We start from the raw sequence: 19,994 nt of genomic DNA, 5'->3' as shown, positions 1-19,994 counted from the left end.
GGCTGCAGCCCATGGCCGAGTTGACGTCATGGGAAAGGCAGAGTACATGTAGTGGAAAAATACCCTTGGCACATGCGCAGATTATTTGTTTACCACTTAGAACACAGCTGTCAGCGCCATCTTGTGACGGCGAATGTGGGGGCGGCTCCCAACAGATGACAGAAACCTGGTGTCATATGCTACAGGTAAAACACTGACCTATGGCATGGCATTTAGCCTTTGTTCCACATTAACAAGAACTCATGCTGAGTGTGGAAGAAGAAGACAGGAGCTATGTGGCTAAGTGCTCTGGCTCTGGGGAATGTCACTCAGGTTCAAGTTCCGGCACTGACCATTGCTATTAACGATCCTCAGGTCCTGTGGGTTGCTAAGTAGATTATAGAACTTGCTACGGAAAGCATAGCTCTCCATCTAGGAGATCCAGCATTTTGTGTGTGTGTGTGTGTGCTGGGATTAAAGACATGCACCACCAACTGCCTGACTTTCCAGCATCATCTTAGAACCTAAGAGAAATACAGGACTCCAGCCCCAGCTCTGACCTCCGCCTTGCTGCCACCGTCACCGCTGCTGCCGCCATTGCCATCGGTTTAATTAGGTTCCAGGTAGCTAACATCTACATTCCATTTGAGAAATCATGATATGGAATATAATTTTCAGGCAGTGTAAACATCTCAAAATCATTCTTTCCTGGCATTTTAAGTGTTAGGAAAGATAACTAGGGAAGCTGACCCCTGAATATAATCTACCTAAGTCCAGGAAGGTTGAATTCATTTAAAGCACAGTTGAGTGATTGTACGGAGGTGAGGTAGACTCCTGCCCCATGCCGTACACAAAACAAAAGGGAGTAAGGCATTTCAAGAAGAGGAAAGGAAAGAGCAGAGGCGAGCTCAAAAGCAAGAAGAGTGTCTCATTCACGCCATGAGCAGGACTGAAGCCAGGATGACTGCTTTCAGTCTTCAAGGAGGTGGCACCGATGTTGGGAGTCCGTCTTCTGCACAGAGGAGGAGCCTAGACAGAGGCGGGGCTTCTAGACAAAAGCCAGAGCCACTGCCACTGATTAAAGCCAGGGCTAGGGTGGAGCTCCCTAGCTCCAGAAAAGAGTCTGAAATAAATTTCTGACCACCACTGGCTGAAGATCCGACTGAAAACTAGCTACTTTCCCAAGGAGAATTGACAAGAAAGACACCATAGTAATGGCAAATGAGGCATACTTCAGATGGCTCAGTGGCAGGACATTCCCGGCATCATTGAAGGGAGTGGAAGCCCCCATATGCTTGTGTAAGACAAGGTCTCTGAGGCTAAAGCACTTAGCAGAGAAGGGTGAGCCAACAAAGAAAGAAGAGAGGCAAGCCAAACCAAACCCTTCCGCAGAAAATGAGTCAGCAAATCCAAATTCCAACTTGCACACAAGTCACAGGATGAGAGCAAGGGCAACTCCAACAACAAATGGATCGGTAGCCACTCCAAAATTAATTGTACTGAACAGTCTGGCTATAAATGGTGTGTTTAGGATGCTCAGGGGAGTCAAAAATAAGATCTGCCTTCACAAGATGTAAGCAGAGGCACTACGTTTTTAAATAAAACATGCACAACTATAACAGAACAGATGGACAGGAAGGATCCCAATTAAAAAAATCTTGAAAGTAAAAAGTTATTTTTCTAGTAAAAAATATCAATAAGTGGTATAAACTTTGTACTGGATGCGGTTTTAAAAGAAAGAGTTGGAAGCTGCTACTAAGACATCCACACAGAGTATGATAATAAATGACATTTTAAAAATATGAAAAAGCAACTAAGAGAGAGAGAGAGAGAGGGTAGAGAGAGAGGCTCCAGAATGCATCAATAAGGAACTGGTGAAAGGATGTTAGTTATCAGTCTGTCATCGGCACAAAACTCCTGCGGCAAAAGACTCCAAATGAGAGAGGGTTTGGTTTTGGCTCACAGTTCTGATGTATGGTTGACTGGACCTCCTACTGCTTTTAGGCCTGTAGTGAGACAGAACTTCAAAGAAAGAACAGGTGGCTGCAAAGGCTGCTTCATGGCCCCCAGCAAGCAAAAGAGAAAGATTGCAACAGACCAGGGTCCCAAGAGGCTTCCAGGGCAGGTTCCTAGTGACCTAACTTCCTTCTACTTGACTGCACCTCTCAAAGGTTCCATCCCTCCCAGCAGTGTCAAGCTGAGAACCAAGCCTACAGCACACCAGTCTTTGGGAATATTCACAAGATACAACATCCAAGATGTGCAGCATAGAGTCTCTTTCTGAGTGACCTATTCTCCCTAGAAGCAAAAGACCTTCTTAGGTTCTCATTGCTTTCCCAGAGAGGCTAGGCAACCCAAAACTACTGTGTGACCAGTGGAATGTCAAAGCCTACATACTCTTCTGTACTTTTCCTTTTTTAGGGTATAACTAATATACAGCGAAGTACATTTCAAGTGTACAGCCCAAAGACTTGTGGCATTCCTGAATACCCATATAAGCCACCAACACATGTCCATACAGAACATTCACTCACCTCAAAGCCCCCTGTGATCTCCTACATCCTTCTTTACTCCTATTTCAGTGGCACCAGGACATGATTGGTCAGCTTCCCACCACTAGCTAATAGGGCTTTTCTTTTCCTAGAGTCTGAATGAGTACAAAATTGTACATGACATTTTCTTCTATCCAGTATGGAATCTGTAAGATGGGTTCATGTTCTGTAAGTTACTAAGCTTATTCCCCTTTAAAAAAATTTTCTAAACTATATTCAGTCTATATGGATGATATGGAATATTGTTTTTCATATATTCAAACTATAGCCTATTTGTTCAAATGTTGTATTACTTAGTTACCTAACAAGAAGGAACTTAATAGAGAAAGTGGTTTGGGCTTGTGGTATTGGCAACTACAACCCATCATGGACCAGAGGGCCTGATGGGGGAGTCATAAGGCTATTTGCTCACATCTGGGACAGATTGCAGAGAGAGTGCTAGTGCTCACTTGGCTCTCTCCTGCCTTCCCTTATGTTCAGTCTGGGTCTCCAGCACATGGGATAAACATCAACATCAGGGTGGGCCTTTCCTCTTCAGTTAATTCTTTCTGGAAAGATGTTAAAGATGTCTCTCCTAGGCAATTTTAAATCAAGTTTACGAAAATAACTACTACCCCTGTTAATACATGTCTGAACTGATAGTATTAGGGCTATTATGAATACAGCTTACATGAACTTTAAGCACAATGCCTTCGTGTGGACATACATGCTCAGTTCTCTTGCTTAAATGTCTAGAAACAGGCCTTTAGATCTATTAGTAAATATATGTTCAACTGTGTCATTGAGTTTCTATGACTGTTACAAATATCTGAGTTAACCACCTTTATAAAGAAGAAAGATTTATTTTGGAGGCTTTAATGTATGATTGATTGGCTTATAGTTTTGTGGCCTGTAGGTAGCATATCATGGCAGGACAAAGTGGGTTACTTTATGGCCAGGGTGTGGTGGTTTGAACATGCTTGGCCCAATGGAAGTGGCACTATTAGGAGGTATGGCTTTGTTGGAGTAGGTATGACCTTGTTGGAGGAAGTCTATCACTGCAGGGGTGACCATTGGTTTGGTGTCTTATGCTCAGGCTCTGCCCAGTGTAGAAAAAGACTCTCTTCCTGGCTGCCTGCAGATCAAGATGTAGAACTCTCAGTTTCATCTCCAGCACCATGTCTGCCTGGATGCTGCCATGTTTCCTGCCAAGATGATAATACTGTAACTATAAGCCAGCTTCAACTAAATGTTTTTCTTTATAAGAGTTGCCTTGGTCTTCGTGTCTCTTCATAGCAATAAAACACTAAAACACCGAGCATGAAAGAAGAAGAAGGGTCTGGGGTCCCAGTAGTCCTTCCAAAGGCACACACCTAACACCCTGAAGCCCTCCCACATCATCTTCTAATAATGCCACGGGCTAGAGACCAAGCTGTAATATCTGGCCTCTGGGGAACACTTCCAATCTAAACTATAGTTCCAACTTAACTAGAAATCACCATACTCTGCCAAAGCAGTCACATTTCCACCAAAAGTGCCTGAGAGGTCCCGTTATCTCGTGCTTCCATTGCCGCTTCTTGTCAATCATTTTTGCTTTGTAACTATTGTAAAGCATCTATTTTAGCTCCAACTTTCATTTCCTTGATGACCAATGATGTTGAGCATCTCCTCGTGTGTTTTTGCTTCTATTTATCTCCTTTTGGAAAGTGTCTGTCCAGATCTTTGCCCAGCTCTGAGCTGAGCTTCTGCCTGCTTCCTTTCTTTTCACATTTTAATGTGAACATCCTTTGTTCATCCTGGATGAAAGCTATGAAATCTGATGATACATTGTGGTAAATATTTTAATCTTAGGTCTCGTGTTCTTAGCAATGTCTTTGGGTGAGTATCTTCATGAAACACTACCTTTTAAAAGTGTTTTATTGCTTATGCTTTTATTTATTTTTTGTCTTAAGAAATGTTTACCTAGGTTACAGAGATGGTTTGGTGGTTAAGAGAACTGGTGCTCTCCAGAAGACTGCAGGTTTGATTCCCAGCATCCTTATGGTAAATCATAACCACCCCTAACTCCAGCTCCAGAACATCTGACACTGTCTTCTGGATTCCTCAGGCACCAGGCGCACACGTGGTGAGCAGACACGCATGCAGGCCAAAACCCATACACAAAAAAATTTTAAAGAAATATTTGCCAATTTCTAGGTCTTAAACAACTCCAAAAATTTTATAATTTTGCCTTCTACGTGTATGCCTATATTATTTTAATGTCTCAACTTTGTTTAGAGAAACTTCATTTCACAATGAGTGATGGTCAATGCAGACCCATAACTGGACAAGGTGTCAAGTATAAGTAGCCATGAGCGACTAGCTGTGGACAAATCATGTCTTTTAACCTACCCTGTATCCAAGGTTCAGGAACATCATGGAAGTGTGGACAGAAAAGCAAAACCATAAGAGAAGGAGAGCTGTGAGACGCTAACTTCTGCACAAGACCTCGCTCTGTACAGATCAACTCACAGCAGCTGTGGTTAGCTGCATAATGTCAAGCCAGTCAAAACTCTGACGTGGCAGAAGGAGGGTTCCCAAGGTCCTGTGCGTCGTAGGTGGCCTCTTGATAGTGATGGCTGCTGAGGGAGGGACAATCACTCTCCTTTGGGAACACGACTGCTAGTTGGTTATCCATGCTTCCCGGGGATGGCTCCACACTGGAGTGCATATGGATACCACTAGTGGGACTCAGGAGGTTATCAATAACAAGAGCATAAGGTGGGAGGGGGCAGTGCAGGAGCACTAGAGGAAGGTGGAGGGTGTGATCAAACTGTGTCATATAAATGTTTTCCCATACAGACAGTCAACACAGTTCTGACATCTTTTGTTGTAAACACTATCATTTTCACTGTTGAATTGCATCAGCACTTTGCCAAAACCCATTATATGTATGCATTGCATATATGTGTGTATTGCATATATGTATATATTGCATATATGGTTCTATTTGCAAGTTCTCTTGACAGTCCAATTATATCTATCTTTAAGTCAATATAATACTATTTTGACGGCTACAACTTAAATTTTAGACTCGACTAGTGTAAGTCATCAGTTCACTCTTCAAAACTGTGAGTTTCTTTGCCTTGTGACTTCCTTTGATATATAATATTGGTATTTATACACAAATGCATATGTATATAATGTGTGTGTGTGTTTGTTTGAATAATAGTTCCATGCCAGTGTCACTGCGGCACTGTCAGGAGTCCACAAAAAGATATCTGGCATTTCAGTACCCCACATGGTGGATTACCCAATCACATAGTGCTGCAAACAGGTGATCTCGTTCATTCGGCTGCCTTCACACACATGGGAGCCTGGGGTATGGAGGCTCACAGAAGCAGTGCAGGTTTGCCCTTGCAAGCCGCTGCTGCAGAAAATCTGTGCCGGTTCCCATTCCTGCTGCTCTGGGGCTGGTGGCTTGATGAAACATTCAGGTGCAGTTTTAGTTTGCATTTCTCTTAATATGAGCACGCTTGAGTGATTTTCATGAATCCTCTGTTCCTTTTCTGTGATCTGTTTCTCATCAGCTGCTTTCTGTATTCTTTTTGGTTTTAGTTTTTATGGCTTTTTTTTTTTTTTTGCAATGGGTCAAATCTAGAGCCTTAGGCATACTCAATAAGCTATCTCGCACTGCCTATACATAGCTCTACAGATGTTTTTTGTCTCATTTTAAAAATCTTCTAAAGCATTTTAACAAACTTTATTATTTAAAAATGCAAATAAAAAACATTAAATATCCCAAATGACCAGATTCAAAGTCTATTTATATCAATGAACTTTTCTGCACACTCCTCACAGACATTCAGAAGCTGACTGTGAAGTAGGAAGAAAAGGGGATTTATTTGATATTCAGAGCCCATATTCTCTCCAAGAGCACACACCGTAGAAGAAAATTATGTTCTGGATTGAATAGAAATCTCTCATCTCGGGAAGGCAGAGACTACAGTCCTTCTAGGGCCCAAGTGGACACTGAGCCAGAGGACTGTCAGGGGCAGAGACCTGAGCTGACAGGAAGGAAGCCCAGTCACCCAGAGCCATCTGACCAGACAGCCAAGCCCTGAGGTGGACATCTGCTCTTGTGAAACAGAATCCAATTAATTCTCAGTGACTTATTTACTCTCTTTGAAGCACAGTATTTACTTTCTACACAATCACCAGGCAAAGCTGTTCAGCGCCCCAAGGCAGCAAACATAATAATTCTCTTCCAGTCACATCTGAAGGACCAAGAGCCCTTTAGTTTCACACACAGCTTCCATGCACAACTCTTGACTGAAGTTAGTAGTAGTTAGCAATGTCCAAATGAATCTATGCTACATTCTCCCTGAAAACAAACAAAGAAAAAAAATAAACATCTCCTGTATTATTCTCTTAACAGTTACTGAAAACGTGGATCACGATCCCTTACATTCATCAAAAGAGATTAAGTAATGAACACATGCCAGGCTTTCGGCTGGAGACTCCCACACTGTGTTCTCAGATCTAATTCCCCACCCCGAAAAAAGCCACACTTTACTAATGTCATTGCTTTTACAGATGGTCAAACGGAATGCCTGAGAGATCAGGTCCTTGTCCCGTTCCAGATGCTTAGCAAGCAGACTTAAGATTCAAATCTAGATTGAAGCCTTCACTGAGGTGAGCACCCAGAAAGGCATCTTTTCCTGCAGTCAGCAGCATGGTGAAGCCTAAAGGATGGAATAAGGAAGATGTATGCAGGAGAACCCATCACGTTCTCAGGACAGCAGCTAGGGGTTAGGTGTTATTAAATAGAGTGCACAACGGATGAGATGTCCATGTTAGATCTCTGTTGTAAACTTCATTTGTTTGCTTGTTGTTGTTGTTTTTCTCAGTGACTGGACTTGCCAGGGGTGAGCTAGTCAGCTGCTTGACTAACAGCTGTCAGAAAAAATCCTTTTTTTGTGCTCAGCTACCATGGTTGCTAAGGAGCCCAGCCAGGGGTTGATTCCAGGACCATAACGGACTGCGTCTGGATGGGGATCTATTCTGCTATCTCCATGATTCTCATATCTAGTGGGACTGGGAATGTCACTGGTGTCATCTCATCAGGGATGGGAGCAGCTATGACTTCAGCTCCATTTGTCACGGCAATCATGAGAGCCATCAGTCAGCCAGCTATCGCTTGTGTAATTCCTCCAGCTGTTGCACTGGGAGCTCTATTTTGACCACCTCATGGCTGCTGAGGAAGGCTTCTGCCCAGCCACAGGTGCCTGAAAGGGGTTTCCTTCCAACAATATAAACCAACAGTAGCTTTCATGACTACTAGCCAAAACCACGGCTTTTGCTCTAAAAAAAAAAAAAAAAAAAAAAAGGTCATTTATTAAGAGCCATTCCAGGGCACTCTCTAAATCAACTCTTGAAAATGTTGTATCAGCCATTGACAGGATCAGATGATCAGCCACAGCCACTCCATAAATGACCCCAAACCCTCAGTCAAGTTGGGCACTGATTGTATGTTTGTGGTTGTAGGCAGAGGACAGACTGTGCACATGGGTGAGCGGCCCTGGGTCTAGCTAGATCTTCTTCCTGCACTATTCTAGTGAGCTGAGACACTAGGCATTCTCAGAGCCTCTTCTAAGTGGTCTTGTTGCCTACCTTGTGGTCTTTACTATGGATAGAGTGGGTTGAGCTGGTAGCACAAAAAGGAGACACCTGTCTGGGCCTCCAGCCTTAGGCTCTCCCCAGTAGTAACTAGAGGGCTACAGATGAGTTCCAGAGAATGGCTCTAAACAGAGTCAGGGGAGGATTATGAGGGCCTGCAGAAGTGTTTCTGTGGAGAGCTGAGACTCTGGAGACTGCAGATGGCAAAGGCTGTAGAGAGACAAGACAATGCAGGAGAGAGACTACAGAAAGCCAAGAGTCGGAAGAACAGCAAGCTCCAGGCACCGCAGCCCAAAGCCAGGGAGAGGTGGTGTGCGTGCGTGCCTGCGTGCCTGCGTGCGTGCCTGCGTGCGTGCGCGGGAGTGGCAGAGCTAAAAGCAAAGATCAGAGGCTCTCAATATCCTAGACTCAGAGCGGCTGGCACTAAGAGAGCTTCAATTTAACAGCCACATTTTCCATCCAAACGTGGCAAAAGAACCCTTGGCTTACTGGAAGCAATAATGAACATAATTTATCATTACCGAGCCGGGTTCATCTAGGAAATGCTGAGTTTGTGATAAAGAGTTTGGCGGGGCTTGGGGGGAACGCCACACAATAAAATGAATAAGAACAGAATCCTCAGGTTTAATCTTCAAACAGTTTTGAAAAATCCATAGATTTAGTTAACAGCAACAATCTTTTCAGCACAAGCTGGACAGTAAATCATCCCGAGCAAGGCTGAATCCAGGTGATATACTCCCTGGCAGACCGGGCTCAGGACCACACGGCTTTGCTGACGCAGCTGCTTCGGCATGGCGCTCTGCAAAGGTTTTTCTTGATTTATAGTTCGAAGTTAAAATTAGCAAAGAGTTTTTACAGCAGCACAAAAGCCATATGCATCTTTCTGTCACTATCTCCAAATACTGCATGCATTTGGCTCTCACATTCCTTGCCTGACTAGAAACTAGGTTTGGATGCAGAGAAGAAAAGAGAAAAACAAATGAACATGGAAATTATTACAGAACTCTATGAGATATTTTAAAGTCTTTGCAGCATTGTTTGGCTTCTGTTGCCGCTTCTGGAATCAGTGGACAAAGAGGAAGAAGTACTGATACCTTCAAGTGCTCTGCTCTAACTCCCTCCCTTGCTTCAGCCATGTCCTATTTATCAATGTCTACACACACGGAGAGAAATGAAAACAGACTATGCTCTCTGCGGGCCACAAATGAGGTTTCCTTTTATCTGGCATTGTGTAGCCCCTGGAAGTGTGTTTCTAATGAAAGCAATCACTCACTGGTAGTTTAGTTTTTGTTGTTTCTGTTTGGGAGTACATACCTGGTAACTCTGAGGCAGAGGCAGATCATTTTCATTGTTATTAATTTTTTAAAAAGAAGAATAAATCACCATAGGAACAAAGCAGCCCTTTAATCATCTCTCCTCTGTAAGTAAGTATCCTTGGAAATGCTTCTGCTATCTCAGGGATAAAATGTTGCACACGATGACCCTCAGCATAAAGGTTGGCCCACTGCTGCTCCCAGGGAGCCACACAGGAGCAATTCAGGTCTGTGCCTCCTTAGCCCAAAGCATACTCTTTATAGCAAATGTGCTGGAATAAATTATGTACATACATCGCTTTTTCAAAGCCTCGTTTTCTCTTATTGTCTAGCAGCTCTTTTGCTAAACTGTTATTGGGAAAATGCAAAAGAGTATTGACTTTAATTAACCTCTTTTGCCTCTTCAGTCTGGTCTCAGAAGAGTGAAGGAGGACAGGGCCAGACAGTGACACTCACAGAGAGGGACAGCAAGACTCTTTACTGAACACAAAGAATCTTCACTCTATGAATAACCTAGACTTGACATATTAGGGGATTGGTTTGTAGTTTTCAGCAGTAAAGAAAGGCAGGTTTTTAAATGTAGGAGCGGCAAATAGAGTAATCTAGACTAGAACTCTGAAAAATACCCCCACTTCTCACGTCTCTTAAAAATTTCGTAGCACATGAAGAAAAGTTCTGTTCACAGATTTTACTCAAAATATTCTAGGCAGGAGGCACTAAGATTCCTGACTGTAGGGTGCTGGATATTCTTGGTGGCAAAAACCAAAGCATAAACCAGTAACTAGTCCCATGTTAGTGGAACAATAAATTCTTTAAGGTTGTTCTTGAAAAGGCTTTGACTGTCTGATTAAAGGGAGTGCACTGGCTAGTTTTGGGTCAACTTGACACAGGTCATTTGGAAAGAGAAATGTCCCCACCAGATTGGCCTGTAGGCAAGCCTGTGGTTCATCTTCTTAATTGATGATTGGTGTCAGAGGGCCCAGAGCCACTGTGGGTGCTACCATTGCTGGGCTGGTAGTCCTGGGTGCTATAAGAAGCAGGCTGAGCAAGCCTTAGGGACCAAGGCAGGGATCAACACTCCTCTATGCCCTCTGTCTATATCAGCTCCCACCTTGAGGCCCCTGCCCTGAGGTCCTGCTCTGCCTTCCCAGAATGATGAACTACAGGCTGTAAGAGGAAACAAACTTGCTTTTGGTCATTGTGTTTTATTATAGCAGCAAAAACCCTAAACAGGATTTTTTTTTTTTTCAAAGAAGAGGAGGGGCCGGGTGGTGGTGGCACACACCTTTAAACCCAGCACTCAGGAGGCAGAGGCAGGTGGATTTCTGAGTTCGAAGCCAGCCTGGTCTACAAAGTGAGTTCCAGGGAAGCCAGGGCTACACAGAGAAACCCTGTCTCGAAAAACAAAACAAAACAACAAAGAAGAGGAGGAAGGGAAGAAAGAGAAGAGAAAAAAAGAGAAGAGAAGGAATAACAGGGAAAGTCTTTTTATTAAAGATCAATAAGCCAATTGAAACTCAAAGTCTCCCACACCTTGTCTCACAAATGGACCCTTATTCTGACGTGTTTTAAATTATATGGCACCTAGGACTGGGAACCATAGGCTAAGACAGGTTAACATCAAGGAGACCAAAGAGGGCAATGGCGGTCAGAACCCCTTTCATCATCTGCTTAGAGACTTCACTTAGCTGGGCTACGTGATGCTAAAACTTGGGCCCAAGGAACATTGCTCAAAGAGGGAATTTCTTTCCACTGTTCCTCCACAACGGAGTCTTTGCATATATTTTACATCCTTTAACATAATCATATAATTTTTAATATACATGGTGTTCATTCAATTTTATAAAGTAGATTTTACTCAAAGCTACATGTATTTTCTGCTCTTTAAGAGTCAACCTCTTGGGCTAGTGAGATGGCTCAGTGGGTAAGAGCACCCGACTGCTCTTCCAAAGGTCTGGAGTTCAAATCCCAGCAACCACATGATGGCTCAAAACCATCCATAACGAGATCTGACTCCCTCTTCTGGAGTGTCTGAAGACAGCTACAGTGTACTTACATATAATAAATAAATAAATCTTAAAAAAAAAGAGTCAACCTCTTGTCAAATGGTAAAGAGTTTCAGTCATATGGTCACCAAGTTCTGAACAATGGATGCACAGCATGGTAACAGTATCAGTGATAAGGTGTCATATATTTCATATTGCTAACCAAGAAGTTCTTGAGTCTTTTTACCAAACACAGTTAGCATATATGCAGATTAGCTTGACTGTGGTGATCATTTTTCACCTCAAATAAGTTATGTCCAAATATTATCATATATATCTGGAATGCACACAATCTTCGTCAAGTATATGCCAATAAAAATGGAGAAGTAAGCAGGAGAGACTGGAGAGGAGCGAGTGCTTTCAGATCTTTAAATTAACTTTTATAACATAAGATCAAATTAGGTAATTTGGAACAAAACAGCTCCTGTTGATTGATTATTCATGAAGCTTGGCTGCTTGCAGCTCATTAGACTGATTTCTTTGCCATTAAGACCGTTCTGCTCTTCGTAGCCTTTCCCTTGCACATACGCATGCATACACATATACCACTGGCAATGGAATTATTGGAAAATGCTTTTGGAAATGGTAAAATTAAATATCAAAATGATTTTCATATACAATTTACAGCTCTGCTATTTACATCTCTTCTTTAGCTTTTCTTGAGGATTCTGATTTTATAACACAAGATAAGAATTTGATACCTAAAAACAAATAAATATACCTTATTAAAAAGTATTTTTTAAAAGTTACATTCATTGCATAGTTTGCATGAATCAGATGCATTTTTCTCTCACAGTTAATCTTTTTATTAAAATTAACTCTAAAACATCTCAAAGAATGCCAGGCCAGACTGGTTAAATGGGCCAAGCTTAAATAAAACTGAGAAATACCATTGTTTTTTTTACATGCAGATTTCACAACATGAACTTCCCATTGGTTTCAGAGAAATGTGTTTTAATACCATTACTTTTTAACACAGGCTTTGAACATTCATATTATTTCTCCACTTGCACCAATTCTTGGTCATCTTTTTTTTTTTTTTACTGTTTCTTCAAGGTTAATTTGTTTTAGATGCTGTGTACAAGACTCTATAGCATTTGTCTCTGTTCCTGGCCTACCTGACAGGCTATAATATTCACAACTACATGTCTATTATATGAACTCTTGGAATTTATGGTTTTCTGGTTGCTAATTACCACATTTTATTTATTATATGAATGCTATATGCAGTTATACTGTACTTTTTATACATTTATCAGTTGATGGATGCAAGTTGCTTCTATACTTAAGCTGCTGTGAATCAATAAACATGGGTGTGCTAGTAGATCTTTATAAACATTACTCTATTTTCTTGGAATATATTCCCTAAAAGTGAAAATTGATATTTATATGCCAATTCTCTTTTAGCTTCTTTGTAATTAAAATTAAAACAATATGATCATAGTTCAGAGTTACAGATATCAAAATGTAGTTCCATTCTTCTGTCACTTTTTATAGTTGGAACTTTTGAAAACAAATTTTTAAAACAATTAAAATCCTCAATTCAACCTAAACAGATCTGGCATTACCAAAACATCACCTCTGCAGGTCGCCTTTACAAGTAATGTTGAGCCACCAGCACAACGGAAAAGCCACGCCGTCAACTTTCGAGTGTCCACGTTCTTAATCTCGGTTTTTATTTTCTTACATTGATGGGTTCATTCACTTTACTTAATTATAAAATCAAATGAGATGTCTTACCTTGTGGTGCCCAAATTCATTCAGAATGCTTCCCAGTTTTCTGGTGTTGCCGTGCGGCTTCTGAGCAGCCACGGCTGGATGCGGATCCCGCCAATCGATGGACAAGCGGTGATGCCAGAGGCCCTGCCGCTCCAGAACATGGGCTGACTTGACACTCGGATCAAAACGATGCACTTCACATCCACCGTTGGCCATGCTCACCTCAAAGTGTGTGTCATCACTCCCCAGCCTAGAGACCAGAGACAGAAAAAACTATGATATATACATGATATATATCATATATATGTATATGAATAATGAAGCAAAGTTAGATGAACAAGTTGACACCTCTAATGCTTTCCTAGTGACATCATGCTTTCTGTTTAAAAACTTCAGATGTACACATTCAATGAACTTTACATATGTGTGCTCTACACACACACACACACACACACACACACACACACCATTAACTTCTAGAGATTAATATGTTTAGTAGTTTTCCTGTGTCTTCCCATAAACATATACAAGGAATGGTCTCTATTCTAAATTATTAGAAGCACATGCATATAGATGTATGCTGATTATTACATAATAGCGATATTTTATATAATGTTGCAGATGATCTGAAACTATTTGTAATTTTTATTAACTGATCTTACTTTTGCTCAATCTATTTAATTCCTTTCTTTTCTTAGCAGTATTTTAGTCTGTAGCTGTGGGAAAATAGTACTTAGGAGAATAACTAAGTCTGGCTCCTGGTTTCATCCCATCACAGAGAGTAAGGCACGGTAGAACAGCTCACAGTGTGACTGGCAGGGAGCAGAGAGGAACAGTAACGGGAAGGGGGCAGGGCAAGACAGATCCCCAGGACACGCCCAACTAGCTCTCACCTTCCTCAGTTCTACCACCTCCCAACACTTGATTCACATCTTGAATCCATCAATGGTTTAATCCGTTCACGTCAGAGACCTGTAATCTCATAGATACCCCTAGAGATGCCCTGTACTAATCCTTGAGGTGTGTCTCAATCTACTCAAGCTGACAAGATTAACCATCACAATTAGTGCATATAGACTATCAAGAAGTGGGGTTCCACCATGGCATTTCCACACCATTTAATTTTAATACATAAATATGTACTTTGTCAGGAAGTCATGAGCTCTGCTCATTTACTTAGTGTGTGCAATTTTGCCTTTTGTGTATTTAAAATAATGCATTTCCCAGACTTAGTTTACATTGATCAAGTTTCATGGCATACGTAAAAGGCCAGAGGAAGAGCCAAAGTGTTGTGCCACACATCCCAGCATAATAGAGCCAGAAGAGGGATCCATGTCTGGCACCTCCAAAGCAGGTGCTCTGTGGGTTCTCTCCTTCACTGTAGGGGATCGGAGACACAGAGATCTAGAGGAACATTCCTCTCAAAGTCTGGAAAGTTGTCACATCTTAGAGAGTGAGCTGCATTGTCATTTCTTACTCCTAACTCCCCTGTGCCCCAGACAGGTGACAGGTAGAGCCATGATGCTTCCACAGAACACTTTATGTAATGTCTCCAGCTCCCAGGATAGACAACAGCATTCAGATGTAGCACAGAGCAGCCTCCAGTTCACTGACTTACTCCCATATGGAAATGAGTATTTATGGGATGCTCTACGTAAGTAAGGAATCCACTGGCATGGGAACAAGTAGAGTCTAAGTGCCCTTGAGCTGAGGCCACTCACAAGACAGAGATAAGGAAAGAGCATTTTAAACAAATAGTCATGATACCTGTTATTAATACAAACAAATACAAAGATAAAAACCATCTTTTACTGTTATTTAACTGCAAAGGAAATTTGCTGTAGACAAGTTTACTCAGTGGAATTGTTTACTTTAGGGTTAGTGCACAGAGCAAGTAGCACAGAGCAGATGTCTGGCTTCCATCTCAAGGTCAGCAGTGACTGGTCCAGTTTTCCCTTCTCCTGCAGCAGCCAAACAGGTAAAAGGGGAAACAGTGGCTATGTTCTTCTTCTGAAACCTCCACGCATTTCTTCCACCCACAGTTACTGCTCACAGCTAATCACAGGGCCATTGAAGCTACAAGGAAAGCAGCTACTTTTTCTACCCACGCCCCAGTTCCCGAATAACGACCTGGAAGCTTATTTAGGCCATAAACTAGGCTTGTTCCCCAACTTGCTCCTAACTCATAGTAACCCATTTATATTATTCTGTCTTCCACATGGCTAGTTTCACATGTCCTACTTCATTAGAGTGGGAGGGGGGATCTTCCTGCACCTGACTATCTCCCAGGGTTCCTCTCTCTTTGCCTTCTGTCCCACTTTCTAGCCCTGTCTCAGCTTATTGGCCATCAGATTTTATTGACAGGTGCTACTTCCACATAGCACACAAGAGATTATTCATACAGACAGTCAGGAAATCCAGGAATCCACACAGTGGCTGTGTGTTTTGCTAACTTCACGAGTTATGTTACCAGGGGAATAACTGGAGACTAAACAGTAGGGCACAATTAGCAGCCCCCACAGTCCTTTTCTGAAGCACTTCAGCAGTTAAGTTGCTCATTCAAAGGCCATCCTCCTTCTGTAAGAGGGAGGTGAAGTCATCCGATTAACTAATAAATACCATCACACCGGTGCTGGGATCTTAGGGCACACTGAATGTTTCAGCACAGCAAGGATATAAAATCTAACAGGTTTTTCCAAAGAAGGGAAAGACTTACAGGGCTAAATTCCCAAAAGTAGACTAGACTGGAATATCAGGACAGCCATGTTAGCCCTCCATCTCTGATGTTTCAGAGTAAAGCAACCAGGTTCTCTGCATGTAGCTGTGTGTGGTGTACATTAAATAACTCCTTCCATACAGAATCACCTTAAAATCATAATAATTTCCTGGTGGACGGCACTAAGAGTTCTTGAAAGAGGAGTGTTTTGTTTTTGTTTGTTTGTTTGTTTGTTTGTTTTTGTTTTTTTTTGGAAAGTTGTATGCAAGTGCTCTCTGGACTAACTACGGGTGTGCTTTAAGTATGTGAACTGTGTGTGTTGCCACCCTGAGCTCTTATATACCACAGATTGTGGCAGGTCTTTGGTTTTTTTTTTTTTTTTTTTTTAATTAAAAAAAAAACAAAACAAACAGGATTATAGTGTACACGTAAGTGGGTCTTATGTTCCCTCAGAATCAAAAGCTTGGACCATAAAGACATGAAGGGCTACTACTCAGGATCGTTACTCAGAAGGGAAAGACAATTTGAAGCCAGGATGATCTATCCCATCCCAACCACCAGGAGGGGTATAATTGAACAGTCCGATATGGCGTTGACAGGACATGGGGAGATTGGAACAGTCAGAGATTGGTAGTGGAGGTGTAAAATGGTATCCATTCAAGATAATTTAAAAGACGTAGTCTCGAAAATTATAGACCAATGTTCATCTCAACATTTATAATAACTAAAAAGGGAATCAAAGCAATGGGATCACCTGATGGGTGACATGACAGACTGTAGAGTTTCCATGCACTGGACTGACTCAGACATAAAGGCTATGGAGTACTGATACATGCTGCTGTGGGTGAGCTCTGAAAACATGTGTTAGAGACAACGCAGTCCATGACCCTGTTTGCATGAAATGTCTAGAATAGGTGGCTGTAGACAGAAAGTCAGTTAGTGTTTGCTCATGGCCAGGGCGTAGGCAGGAAGGGGCAGAACAGCTGCGGGGATAAAGCCTAGAGGGAAATAGGGAGTGATACATATTCGGTCCAGGTCTTTGGGGAAGGAGAGGGTAAAGATAATGTTTTAAACTTAAGGGTAGTGACTTAAGTTTATGTACTTAAGTATATGAGCTAGATGTAGCTAAAGCTGTTAAAAAGCTTAAAAAAGAGAGGAAGGAAGGAAGGAAGGAAGGAAGGAAGGAAGGAAGAAAGAAAGAAAGAAAGAAAGAAAGAAAGAAAGAAAGAAAGAAAGAAAGAAAGAGAGAGAGAGAGAAAGAGAAGAGAGAGAGGGGGAGGGAGGGAGGGAGGGAGGGAGAGAGGGAGAGAGAGAGAGAAATACAAGAAAGAATCCAATAAAAATAAATCTAGAATACAGATCAGCAAAGTTCTCAGCCCTCATCACTGAGAAGAGAGGGCTGGAACCCGTAAGAAATGTTTTCCTCCAGAGGGGGAGCACACCAGCAGGGTCAAGAAAGGCATTGTAGCCCGGTGGCAGAATCTAAACTAGATCTATAAACTGCTGATTCATTCTCTCTCTCTCTCTCTCTCTCTCTCTCTCTCTCTCTCTCTCTGTGTGTGTGTGTGTGTGTGTGTGTGTAGGGTCTGAAAGTACAAGGAGGATAGTTAATACTACAGTTTATAAGTATTGATTTGTGTGTTAGTAACATTGCAAATTTCCACAATTTCATTTAAAACATGGAGCCAGGCATGGGGGTGCAGGCCTTTAATCCCAGTAGCAGGTGAGATAGAGGTAGGAGGCTTTTTGTGTGTTTTGTTTCTAGTTTGGTCTATGTAGGGTGTTACAGAACAGCCAGGACTACCTGGTGAAACCTATCTTAAAAAACAAATAAAACCCATGTCTTTTCAGAACAGTACCACTCCCAAAAGAATGAAATGGATTTTAGGGAGCACAGGCATGCACACAACACACACACACACAGAAACACACACACACACTTCCTCTATTTACATATATAGCATAGATATTATACATTGGAAAAACATACCATAGGCATGATGTGTATCTGTGTGCCTGTGGTATTACCAGACAACAGACAGGGTGTCGGAGCAAGTATCTAGAAATACTGAGAGCCACAGTCCTCTCCTTCCCCGTTCACATACCCTGTGCTAGCACTTTCCTTCTGCCTCCATTCAAGCTCTGGAAAACAAACGTATTTGGCTGTGAGACTCATTCATCCTTCTTGAAATGCTCCCAGCCGCCAGAAATTGCAGGTTTTCTGTCTAAAACACTGACTCCTGTTGCCTCGACAAGTGTGACTTAGGAAATCTTCTGTCTTACACCAAGATATTATGTCTTGAAACCGAGTGGTATAATTTAACACAGGGCAAGGGGAGATGAAGACAGCGGGCCTCCACCTCGCTTCCTCTCCTTGTCATTTCCACGGGCAGTTCAACCCCAAAACACAGCCACTGGCATGAAAGTCGACTGGGTTTCTTCCCTCTGTTCCTCTCATCCCCTGTTCTCCCACCACACCTGGACAATCCCCTCACAAGGCTCTACCCTGGAAGACTTGCTGGGAAGTGCCCCGTCTAAAGTTGTAAGGTGTAAACTATCCTCTGAGCCTACAAGCTGATCTGGGTTTTCTCTTTGGTTTGGTTTGTTTGTTTTTCCATCCCCCTTCTTTTTCTTCTCGTCAGTGTTTACCTTCCTTTCCTGTCCCCTCCTGTATGGTCACTGGTCTTCTCTTCACTCTTTGAAAACTGGAAAGGATCTGCATTTAACTTTTTCATAATAGCACATATTGTGCTAGATGCTTGTCTTTTAAATCCACTATGGAGTATGAAACTTTGACAGCCAGCAGAGAAACTTCAGCCTGAGAGAGACAGTGATGAGGGTGAAGGAGAGATAGTGAGGCAGATCAGACCCAGGGCCATCAGCATTTATCTTCTGACTCCTGGAGTCTCATGCAGGAATGGTCCCCACAGCTGCTCTGTATCTGCGGTTTGCCTGGGAATGCCTGGGCCAGCAGAGGTATAGCTTCCTCATTAGCCCTCTCTGGCACTCAGACACACACTTGGATGTGAAGGTCACAGACTCTGACCCCCTACTTATCACACATCTGTCCCAACACTCCCAGACACTGGTAACCCAGGGCCAACGTTCCCTGTGGTGGTTCTTCGCATCAGAACCACTGTTTGAATGTCTCCTCTCAGCTGCCATCTGCTTGTCCTGCAACAAGAGGGTTCATCAGGACAGGAGGGCCGTCTAGATCCCAGACCCCAAGTCATAACACAGTCACCATCCTTACACAATTCAAACGTCATTTTGTTTTCTACCACACGTAATTTCTTTAAACTCCAGTTTTCTGTCTTCATTTTATTTTTCCTTATTTTTTTTGTGGGTTTTTTTGTTTTTGTTTGGTGTGGGTTTGGTGGTTGGTTGTTTATGTATTTTGTTTTGAGGACAGGGTTTCATTTGGGGACAGGACTGAATGGCCTTGAGCTCACAAAGATCCACCTGCCTCTGTCCACTGAGTGATGGATTGAAGGTGTGTGCCACCAAGGCCCAGCTAGATTGCAGTTTGTAATAAAAGCTTTCATGGTTTTATTCAAATATTGACCCCTATAATCTACTCATTTCTGTCTCCAGTGTAATTCAGAGTATCTTGTTTGCTTTTTGTATAGCTGATTTTTGAATGTAAATGAGAGACATTTTTTTCTCTGTGTAATAACCTGAAATCTTCCTGCAGAACTGTCCTATCCAACAGCTTGGAGGAATAAGAGGGGGGATTTCAAAACACCCCCTAAATAACTTCCCCAGCTTTCTTTTACTCAGTTATACACTTTAAATGAAATTATTGTGGAATGTAAGATGTTAAGCAGAACATAAAGGCAGTTTGGAACCAGGAAATAGGATGGAGATGACATTGCCAATTTGTATGCTATACTACGCAATTATTTTTTTTTTACCTACTTTCACACATTTTTAATGTGACATAAAATAAAGTCTGCTGTCAGGACTACCCATTCTTCCTATGGCCTTGAAGCATAGCTGGTGACTTCCAGAAAAATCTCAGTTCTTAATACTG

At 42.1% G+C, this 19,994-nt stretch overlaps 1 protein-coding gene across 9 annotated transcripts in view; it reads right to left on the bottom strand.

Moving 5' to 3' along the window:
- Positions 1 to 19,994, bottom strand: part of Mettl24 (methyltransferase like 24) — a 130,289-nt gene that overhangs the window by 52,907 nt on the left and 57,388 nt on the right. For 7 of the 9 annotated variants that reach the window (XM_030245130.1, XM_030245132.1, XM_006512765.4 and 4 more), the window contains one exon: positions 13,267 to 13,495. In XM_030245130.1, the coding sequence (XP_030100990.1) occupies positions 13,267 to 13,461 (195 nt within the window). In that variant the 5' untranslated portion in view covers positions 13,462 to 13,495. Of the gene's footprint in view, positions 1 to 6,319; positions 6,874 to 13,266; positions 13,496 to 17,951; positions 18,116 to 19,994 lie in introns of those variants that run through there. The other 2 variants (XM_030245131.1, XM_006512768.4) reach the window with 2 other exon arrangements.

This window comes from Mus musculus, chromosome 10 (genome assembly GCF_000001635.26).
Source record: "Mus musculus strain C57BL/6J chromosome 10, GRCm38.p6 C57BL/6J".
NCBI classification, from domain to species: domain Eukaryota; kingdom Metazoa; phylum Chordata; class Mammalia; order Rodentia; family Muridae; genus Mus; species Mus musculus.
This window is presented reverse-complemented; position numbering and strand designations above follow the sequence as displayed.